This window comes from Sinocyclocheilus rhinocerous, unplaced genomic scaffold, assembly GCF_001515625.1.
Source record: "Sinocyclocheilus rhinocerous isolate Xijiao unplaced genomic scaffold, SAMN03320098_v1.1 scaffold636, whole genome shotgun sequence".
Classification (NCBI taxonomy): Eukaryota; Metazoa; Chordata; class Actinopteri; order Cypriniformes; family Cyprinidae; genus Sinocyclocheilus; species Sinocyclocheilus rhinocerous.
In genome coordinates, this window is record NW_015660893.1 from 174073 (window position 1) to 185323 (window position 11251).

Here is an 11251-nt window from a genome sequence, read left to right on the forward strand (position 1 = left end):
GATAGCCTAGTAGCCGGGACAACTTCTTTATGTTTACAGACGTGACGTAATGATGCAGCAGCATGCTCGAATTTCCCGCGAAAACCTACCCGTACCACTCAAATTAGAAAACATTGTTATAAGATAACCATTGTGAAACGGGCTAAAGTAAGGCGATAGTTTCGAACACTGACTGGTTATGTACTTGCTCAAATATTGATTTCTGATAATTTTTAACCAAAAAAAAGTTACGGACTGCAGCTTTAATAATTTAATTTTATTGACAAAATATTTTAGTTTGTCTTGTATATTTTTTTCATTAGATTAGATAATATTTTAAGTTGTCATATGGTCATGTTACAACGTGCCCCTCAGATGTTACAATGTACCCCACATACGGGACATGTTGTCACATTTCACTTCCATTTTTTGAGGATAAATAAAGAAAAATGTATACAGTGTAATTATGAAACAAAGCGACGTATTTGTACTAGACAAGTGTAAAATTACTGTGGATAAAAAAATTATATTATGAACCCCATGTGAATTTACACAAACTGAGAAAGTCAAAAAGTGTTACACTGTGCCCCGCTCTCCCCTATTTATGCGGGATTCACTCTCGAAATAGCAGTGATTGGCAATGGACGGAACATAAAATATGTTGATTTAATTCTGGAACCGGTCCTGGCCAAACCTCCACAGACACCCTACCAAGGGGAGTGATGCTGGGCAATGATGTCATCTCACTTTTAAAGTAAAGACTTAAGACATTATCCAGAAAACCACTCCTCGTGTGTAGAAACGTTGACTTTCTCATGACCCCCGATCCTGTAAAGAATTAGAAATTCTGTAACAGTGGAACAGTTTTTAGGGTGTTGCAATTCTTAACCAGTAAAACATTGAGAAGTGTTTCTTAAAGTCAACATGAAACAGAATTTGTATCAGTGACATGAATTTTGTAATTGAATATAGCCTACTGAATGGTATTCATTGAAATTTGGATTAGTTTAAGGGTGCTTTCACACTTGGTTCGCTTGCTGGCCTGGGGATTGCTCCCCCCTTCCCCTGCCCCCGCTGGACTGCGTTCATATTATTTTATTTGGGTCCGAACCGTGGTTCGTTTGCATCATCAAGCCAGCAGCTGTTTACCCCGTTGCTTAGTAACGACAGCGCAGGAGAAGGCGGCAAATGCATAACATTGCTCTCTGCACTTTGATATATTTACGTTTTTGAATCTTTTGTTTTGTTTAGAAAGCTTCAGTACATACGAATTTAGAGCACTTACGTCTGTCTTACGAATGTACTGCAAATGCTCTAAAGAACGCTCGTCAGGAAAGTGAGTGAAGCACACACACAAACACACAACTTGTCTTGGGTATTCTATAGTCTTTGGTGAAACACACACACAAACACACATTTTTATCAAATAATACGTCATTAATAGCGGTTCAATTCCACGATTTGGTACAATTGCGTTCACATCAGCTGTGAACCGTACCGGAGTTCACATGAACCGTACCCTTGTAAGCGGACTCGGGTACGGTTCGCGCGTGCGCGCACCCGAGTTCGGAAGACAGCGTTCACATCATCCAAACGAACCGAACACTAACATCAATCGAACCCGGGTGCGCACCAAAAGTGCTAGTGTGAAAGCACCCTAACAAATGTAGGCATCCTATACCAGAATTAACCTACATAGATGAATATTAGCTAAATAGCCCATTGGTTGATTAACGTTATTCATAGGTGACGCCAGCAGAAAAGGAATTTTTGGAAAGTATTTTTTTTTATTTTGTAATGATTGGATATTTTATTTTATTTTATTTTAGTTGGCTAGTTTTAGTTAGTTAGTTAGTTAGCTAGTTTTATAGGGCTGTGCAACAAGGACAGAAAATAACTAAAGGAACAGGAATTAGGAATATCGTGAGCTGGATTCAAGCTGATGTTGCCTTTTTGAGAACCAGGGTATCAGAGCATGTGTGCTAACTACTGTGGCTCCAACTATTTTACCATTACATTTAGCTGTTTTGAAAAAAGAAAAAAAAAACATATTTAAATATTTAGGTTCCTGAACTGATTGCCCTGCAAACACTCTTTCCCTGATCATCATTCCCGGTCACGGGTGAAGAGCTCATCTCTTATCTTTCCTTTTCCATTTTTCCCCTCTTTTCCATCAACTACAAAAAGACGCTTCGATTTGATCCAAGAAATGTAACAAGCTCAGCTGTATGCTGTGGGCTGTGCTGTTAATAAGTTGTGTAATGTGTGCCTCAGTGGACAGACGGCGTGCTCTGTCCCCTCTCTTCTCTTCTGCTCGTATGTGACTCAATCAGGCTTGTAGATGGAATGATTCATGGGAGCGATGAAAATCAAGCTGAAATTGCATTGCCATCATTTAAAAATCCAAGACAGCGTGTGACAAACTCATTGTAACACAGCCTGTGTTTGTTTGTGCCTTGCAATGACAGGAATACTTATTTGTTTGTCTTATTCTTAACCCTTGACAAGGAGCCGAGAGCCAGAGATGTTCTTTAAGTGCGATACATGTAATGTTTATTTACTTGCTTGCAAAAATGTAGATTCTGCATTTTATTTTCAGTCAGTGTCACTAAAATTTAATTTCAACTTGCGTACGTATCACGCATCAACGAGCAATTGGGCCTCGGAGACAGAACTGGCTGTTGGGTAGAATTAGGCCAGTGAAAAGAATGGTGGAACACTTCGTGAAAAGGTGGCAATTTGGTTTTTGCCCCCTCGCTCTGAATTTGCATACCTGTGCACTGCTCCAGTCAGGGAAACTCATGCAAATTGGGATCACCTATGCAAATGAGGTCAGCCTGTAGGAGGAGAGGAGGAAAGGCAAGTAGACCGTGTTGGCATGCAGGCCTTTTCCCGCTCACGCAGCCCGCAAGAACACGCCAGTGCAAACTCTGTGATGGGCATACACCCACTCAACTCACTTCTTTCCCTAATAGCAGTGTGTTTGCAGTAAGAGAGACTGGAAATAGCCTGTGCTCGGTTGCCGTCTGAACCTTTTCAAAAATCTAGCTTTCTTACCAAACCATTGTTCCCTGCATGCATTAAACATATGGCACAGACTCAAGGTCTTGTACTGTCTTATCTGAGAACTGTGCGAGAACAGTGTTTCCTCTTTTTCAGTGGCTTAATTTCCCATGCTTTGTGGCACATTGCCTTAGCAAGAAATGGAGCTGGAATTTATCGTCTTTTGGCTTCTAGACTTGGGATATGTAGAGTTAGGGGATGAAAGTGTCCCCGCCGGTGCAGGATATCCTGTGGTGTTACCATTTGCCTCAAGATGGTTGAGAGGGGGAGTGCAAAGGCGCGGAAACCACCACATCAAGTTGACATTTTGACAATAAAGGGTGATAAGGCCCCAGTTCAGCACTTTAGAAACTGCCACCTGCCTTTAATTGCATCAGTCCTTTTGTTTTATCCTTATCTCTAAAAGTCTCTGAAGTTTTTATGCAGTCTAAGCTCTGTATTTAATGTGTGTTCCATATGAAACACTCTTGCATCATATCTGGCTCAAAATTAATAATTCAAAGAGGATTTTTGATAACCTGATGATTCAAAAAGCTTGTTTAAGGTTCTAGCAACATGTTGTACTCTGAGACTTTTTATTGTTATAGGCCAAAAGCATGGCACATGTATTCAGGTTATTTCCCTCAAAAGTTTGAATACTGCTTGTTTGAAGTCGCCATGAAATCAAAACTGACAGTTCTTGTTTTTTATGGAATTTTACAATGTTTATTATAAATTATTTATCTGTGTACATCATTATTAAAACAACAACAACAACAAAAAAGTTTCCTAAGTCTTTTATAAAAAAAAAAATGAAATGCCACCTAACTTTGTTTTTTTTGTTTTTTTTTTGACGGCCCTGCCATCAAGTGGTCTCAACCAATGACATGGGATGGGGCAGGGCTATTACTTTGAACCATGGCAGATGGGGAATTTTTAGTAAACCTCTTTGTTTCAAAAAAGTCATTATAAAACAGTCTTTATTTCTGTTTTGTGGCACAGAAAACTCATACTTTACCTTTAAAGTCATCATGAATTCAAATTGACCATATTTGCATTCGTAATACACATTCCTGTTCCTCTGAAATGACTTTCCTATTCAACTGATGTTACCAAGGCCACTTAAGTTTCAACCAATGGGTGCTGACAGTGTTTTATGTTTGCATTCAAGTTTAGGTCCATTCAGATATTGAATGACCACTTCTTTACAATCAATTCCTGATGGATAAAAACAATTACCCTACCATACATTTTTCTTTTAAATAGCCTTAATGAGACTCTGAAATGTATATTATGTTACAGAAATAAAAAGTTCTGAATGGATTTTCATGGTAACTTTAACCTTTCAAGCTATTAATTTTCATGCAATATAGGTGTTTTTTATTTATTTATTTTGTAATATTTTTGCTTCACGAAATAAAAAAAAACTGGGCTAAAAAGTACTAGATGTTTCTGTTTTCCCAATTGACTTTTTTTCTTATTTTTTTGTGATAAAATGCTGACTCCCACTCTCTTTCTCTCTCTCTCTCTCTCTCTCCTCCGGCAGCACTTGGTGTCATGGGATGCGGGTAAACCGGAGTGTCTCCTGCAGCTGGTGAAAGAGCTGTTGCAGCAGTACCATCAGTACCAGTGCCAGCGGCTTCGTGACAGCTCCCGCCTGCTCTTCGAATATGACAGCCTGCTGGAAGACCCCAACTATGGGCGCAGTATGGAGATCTACGCTGGCCTCAAGAACAGCTGGGTACCAGTGCTGCTTCACCTTATACTTCCATTAACATAACAGTCAAATGTTTCCATTCAGTGAGATTTTGATAAACACTTATCGATTTATGCATGCATCCATTCTCCAAACCACTTGTCCTATGTAGGGTCAAGGGGATGCTGGAGTCTATCCCTGTGTCTCAGAACAAAAGCAGGGAGTCATCCTGGATGGATACAATAAAGTATTCAATTCACTAAATTATAAAAAAAAATAGACTTTAGATGGTTATTTACATCACACCGCCATCTTTTACTAAAGCATATATTTGGAGCACTGGATCACTTAACTCCAGTAAACTGACCTTCTCTTAATGAAATTTCATGAACTAATTGACTGAAGTGGTAAGTCCACCTTTGTAATTCTCTAATCACCAGTACTGATTTGTTATTTAACTGACACTTTTACACAGTGCTAATGGGAGTTACAGAGACATAATTCCTGGAACAACTTGAAATTAGGTGTTTTATTCACGGTAACTGCACATTGGTAACTACTGATGGTTCATCCCATTTGGGGTTTGAACCAACAACTTTATGTACAGTCATGGCCAAAAATATCGGCACCCTTGGTAAATATGATCAAAGAAGGCTGTGAAAATTTATCTGCATTGTTAATCCTTTTGATCTTTTATAAAAAAAATTCACAAAAATCTAACCTTTCATTGGATAATAAGAATTTAAAATGGGGGGAAATATCATTATGAAATAAATGTTTTTCTCATATAAAAAACCAATGTGCCAATGTGTATTAGAGAAAAACATTAGAAGGAGAGTTTGAGTGGCTAAAGACTCTCCAAGGACCACAGCTGGAGAATTGCAGAAAATAGTTGAGTCTCGGGGTCAGAAAATCTTTAAAAAAATTTGTCAAACAGCACCTACTTCACCACATGTTGTTTGGGAGGGTTTCAAGAAAAATTCTCCTAGCTCATCCAAAAACAAACTCCAGCATATTCAGTTATCAGACACGACTGGAACTTCAAATGGGACTGGCTTCTATGGTCAGATGAAACTAAAAAAATTAGCTTTTTAGCAGCAAACACTCAAGATGGGTTTGGTGAACACAGGGATAAAAAGTACCCCATGTGTACAATGAAATATACTGCTGTATTTTTGATGTTGTGGGCCTATATTTCTGCTGGAGGTCCTGGACATCTTGTTCAGATGCATGGCATCATGGATTCTATCAAATACCAACAGATAAAAAATCAATAAGTGATTGACTCTGTATAGAAATCTTATAATGGACCATGTTTGGATCTTCCAACCGTACTATAATCCAAACACAAACCTCAAAAACAACACAAAAATGGGTCACTGAGCACAAAACTAAGCTTCTGCTATGGCCATTCCAGTCCTCTAACCTGAACCCTATAGAAAATGAGTGGGGTGAACTGAAGAGAAGAAGCACCAACATGGAGCTGGGAATCTAAAGGGTCTGGAGTGATTCTGGATGAAGGAATTGTCTCTGATCTCTTGTCAGGTGTTCTCTAACCTCATCAGGCATTATAGGAGAAAATTTAGAGCTGTTAAACTGGCAAATGGAGGTTTCAAAAAGTATTGAATAAAAGGGTGCCGTTAATTGTGGCCAATGTGAATTAGAGAAAAACATTTATTTCATAATGATATTTCCCCCCATTTTAAATTCTTATTATCCAATGAAAGGTTAGATTTTTGTGATTTAAAAAAAAAATAAAAGATCAAAAGGATTAACAATGCCCACACACAGGCCAGTGGGTTCTCGATAAAGTACAAATCGAATTGCACAACCGGTCAAAAACGAACAAACACTCCCTCACAAATGGGCACACAGGGGGTTCCGTAATATGGTTGTGTTTTTGGGAAGAGTGTAGTGTGTTGGGCTGTGGGCGTGAGTATGTTGCTTCATGGGCTTCGATCTTTAAAGGGATGTGGTGAACTGTGGTCTGTGGGATAACAGACTGTGATTAGGAAATGTTTGAGTAATCTTAAAATGATGTAACCCAAGTTATGTATATGATATGAATGTAAACAAGGAGTCATACAGCGAATTATACTTAAAAGTGAATATGACCATGGCCTACTTTAGAGGACATTTGAAGAGAATTTGAAGTGAACACTCTGGGAGCACAGCATTGCACTGTCACATGTGTTGCTAAATATGTACTTCACTTCCATTTTAAATTGAATCAAAATGATACCTTGACAGTAGTGGCATGGCAAATGCATCAGTACATTGAGGGTACCCAACCATCCCTAAATACGCACACCACCTCGAAAGGGACATACAATACAATGTTAAAAATATGAGTTCCTTTAATGTCGTTCCTTTAACAGAAATATCGTTAAAGGATTTGTGTGACAAACAGAATAATTTAAGCCTTGATTCACTGAAAAACATGATATCCACCCTAGGTCTCGTTGCCACAGAAGTAGTGATTTCTGATTTGTAAATGAATCATTTGCAATGACAGCAGTCAAGTCATGTTACATTTATTTATAAAGCACCTTATACAATGCAGATTATTTCAAAAAAGCTTCATAGTAATACACTGGAAAATTACAGTTATCGTTACAAAATTAATAAATTATTAAACAAATTCAATTTTAGCAGTAAAGCAGCTCTGCAAAATACAATAGTGTTATTTTTCAGCTCAGTTTAGTTCAGTGTTGATTCAATTTAGTTATTAACAGTTGAAAGTTCATCATTTATGAAACAAAATCATTTTCAGCTGTGAAGTACATTGTGTGACTCAGATTTGTTTTTTTTGTTTTTTTTATTAAATGTAAATGTAAGTTATTCTTTCACAAATAGAACTAATTTGGTTCTTCTCACTTACTGATCCGGTAGTTGCCTTTAACAGCTGGTGGTGGAGTTGCAGATTATCAGTGAATAATGACTTGAGTTTTGAACCTTATGACTCCCAGTTGATCAAAAAGTTGAATCTGAATCCGAATATCCAGATTTGGCAATCCCATTTTTTTTCTATCCTGAATCAAACAATCCATTTTACTTTTGTGCAAGGTTTTCGTAGCAAGATTGGATTGGATCACCTTGATCCAGATCTTTTCAGATTACCAAATCCAGATTACCAATGCTCTAAATAAGCTTACAATTCACAATGTAGCCTACAAGCTTTATGAATAGTCTGTAGGCTATTGGGTGACTTTGTGTTTTTATTTGAATTGTTGGGAACTACTTTTGACTGATTCATCTGTGATGATTCTGACTTTGTAATATATATTCGTAATAGGAAAGTCTGTTGTATGTCTTCCATCCATCGATCCATTTTCCAAACTGCTTGTCCTGTGTAGGATTTCACAGACGCTGGAGCCTATGATCTCAGACACATTGCTGGTCCATTGCAGGACTGACAGACTAACAGTGTATTTAATGTGCCTTTTGCTGCTTTTATTAAGCTTGAAAGCCTCTGTCCCATTTCATTTTAATTTGATGGAAAAGAGCGATCAGGGAGATTCTTCAGAATTGCTGAACTTTTGTGTTCCATGGCAGAAATAAAGTCAGGTGGGTTTGGTACAACATGAGGATGAGAAACAATGACAGAATTATTCCTTTAACAAGTAGGTTACTGTGTGAGGAATGTTACAGAATGTGTGTGCGTGTGTGTTCACTGTTTGATGGTGTGTTTTTTTTTCCTTCTAGACGGGGGAGTTTTCTGCTCGATTCCTTCTCAAACTCCCTGTGGATTTTAGCAACATTCCCATCTATCTTCTCAAAGTAAGACACGTACATAAATACACACTCTCAAGAAGATCATAAACCCCCATATCTCTGATTTGTTCGGAGAAAGGATGTTTTTTTGTTTATCAGTGCATGAAAATGTCTCCACAAAACGTTACATGTAAAAGTGCATGTAAGAATAGGCCGCTCTTGTGCGAGCGTTCATTTCACTGCTCTTATTTGTGCGTGTGTGTAGGCTGCGAGTTGACTAATCAGCAGCCTGTCACTCCCAATCAACTCTGAGCTGTGTTGTGTCTGCAGGCCCTCTCTCTCGCCTCTCCTTCCAGTCACCCTGTGTCTTACCCTCCCTTCCTTTTTTTCTTTTCTATTTCCCCATCTTTGCCGCACCACCGTGTGTATGTTTGTGCCCATGTGTGCGTGAGAGGGCGTGTACGGTCTCGGGAGGCCCTTGCTCTATGGCCTTTTCCAGTCTGAGCCATGTTTGTCCTCCCCAACAGAGCCGAAATGATGGTAAACATACGGAAAATAGCAACCATCATCAGCATCACCATCTCAGCGTTCAGTCCCTCAGCAGTACACTACACTCATGCATTGACATGTACAGTTCACTCCCAGTGGACCATAATGCACTGAAACTCACTTTAGACACAGGTTAGTGGCCGTCTATAAGGTCACCACTGTGGGGGTCATTATTCCCAGCTAATTTGTCATGACATATCAAGACCCTTATAGATGTTATTATATTTCATTTTATGATTGTAGGGCTTCTTCTTATTCAAAGGAGTGGTGTATATATGGTTAAAGCTGCTCTGTATTATTTCTCACTGCAAGCTGCACAAAACAGAATTGCAAAAATATGTCAGGCCTCTCAAACTGATTTCAGTTACATTTGGTTTCCAGTTTTCCGTGAAACTGTTGCCTTGGTATCAGCAGGTTCAAGCATGTTACAGTTTTATTTTGTCATCAGTGCCTTGGTTTAAGCTGCATGTCTTCTGCTGAGATTTTTTTTCTTTCTAGTACAACAGTGTTTGTCGTCATTTGCCATAGATGGCTTCATTCACAAACCGTTTTCCACAGAATGTAAGAGGTGCTTGTGAAAGGCCAGTGGAATGTCTGCCTCTGTACAATGGAAAAGCTCTGTAAATTAGCACCTAAATCTGCTGGGTTGGCTTTGAAAAGTAGCCAGAAATGTCAAAAAACGCTGCTTCCTGAGTGAAGAATTATTTTGAATTATTTGTCAGATTTGGTATACTGGGGCTTGTTTAAGATAAGGCACAGCATGTACATGTGAATGAATGCTTAATGTCTGATAAAGAACTATGCTATACTTTAAGCGAAATCGAAGAATGAACAAGTGGGATGTCATTTTGACAAGTTCAAACTGCCGTTGGTCAATGAAGATTACTTCATAGGTAGGTGTGCTTTGGGACTCCTTGTTTGACATGGGGAATCTTTTCAGGATCATTTCTTCACGCAGTCTGTTGCGGTCAGACAGTAAAGGCCAGGTACATGAACTGGAGTGCCAAAATACATATTGGGTCAAACATGTCCACATCTCTATGTCCACATCGCTTTTCTCATCACTGTCATTATTTTTGTGTGTTAGTTGTGTTTCTGAAAGGATAGCTTGCAGCACATAGTTAAATGCTCGCCTGTTCCTGCTTTGGAATGTTCACAAACAGTATACTATTGCTCAGCTATTTCAAACTTCTGTTTACCCTTGAGCAAAGAACAAACTATATCAGAAAGAGAGTATAGGAGGCTTTTAAGGTAATATTCTGATTACTAGAAATCTATTAATCAGAATTTTGAAGATATATCCACTGCAATGATCTTGCATACTCTAATAAAACATTTGATTTGAACCATTGTCTGAAATTCCCATTGATCAAAGTTATAGTTGCCTGTTGGAAAAATACTTTAGTGTGTAGTCGCCATAACAGTATATTCATTTATATCTGTGCATATCCAAATTAAGATAATTGGTACTAGAAGACTAAATAAGTTGTGGAAGGTCAAGCTATCTGAGAAACTGGAGCCTGGAGGGCCAGTATGCTGCAGAGTTTAGCTCCAGTCATAATTAAACACACCTGAAACAGCTAATAAAGGTCTTCGGGATTACTGGAATCTTGCAGGCAAGTGTGTTGGGGCAGGTTAAAGCTAAACACTACAAGACGTTGGCCCTCCAGGAGCAGGACACACCTGGCTCAACCAGTAAATGGGCCTTGGTGTATGTAAATGTGGTCATTGGCTTTCGCTTGACAGTACTAAGCTGAGAAGAGAATTGATTTAATTATAATACGACTGCGTCACACTATAAAGGTGGAGACACTTGCTGGCAATGGATAAAGGACAATGTAGTTAACTTTCCTGGTGTGGGGTTACCATCATTTTCTTTCTGTCGAGTACCTACCATTACATGAATTCTTAAAGGGGTCATATTATGCTTTTTCACTTTTTCAACTTTAGTTAGTCTGTAATGTTGCTGTTTGAGCATAAAAAAGATCTGCGAAGTTACAAAGCTTGAAGTCCACTTCACAAGGAGATATTTTATTTAACAGAAATCACTTTTCAAAAACTACAACGAACGACTCGTTTGGACTACAACGCATATTTTCCAGGATTTATGATATCACAAATACCGACGAATGGGACGAGACCTGGTTGAGCTGCACTAAAGAAGGCAACGAGTGTTATCACTATGTCGGAGACACGCTAGCTTTCCCAAGGCAGACGAACTTAGAGTGGTTACAATCATCCAGGTTTAAATCGCACTCAAATTGATTTGAT

At 38.6% G+C, this 11251-nt stretch overlaps 1 protein-coding gene across 2 annotated transcripts in view; it reads left to right on the top strand.

The window, feature by feature from the left end:
• The window catches only part of LOC107726087 (BRCA1-A complex subunit BRE-like), a 33898-nt gene extending 24736 nt beyond the window's left edge, over positions 1–9162 (top strand). The window contains exons 5-7 of one of the 2 annotated variants that reach the window (XM_016535568.1): positions 4568–4762; positions 8423–8497; positions 8959–9162. In XM_016535568.1, coding sequence (XP_016391054.1) covers positions 4568–4762; positions 8423–8497; positions 8959–9117 — 429 coding nt within the window. In that variant the 3' untranslated portion in view covers positions 9118–9162. Of the gene's footprint in view, positions 1–4567; positions 4763–8422; positions 8498–8696; positions 8724–8958 lie in introns of those variants that run through there. The other variant, XM_016535569.1, reaches the window with a different exon arrangement.
• Positions 9163–11251: the final 2089 nt, after the last annotated feature.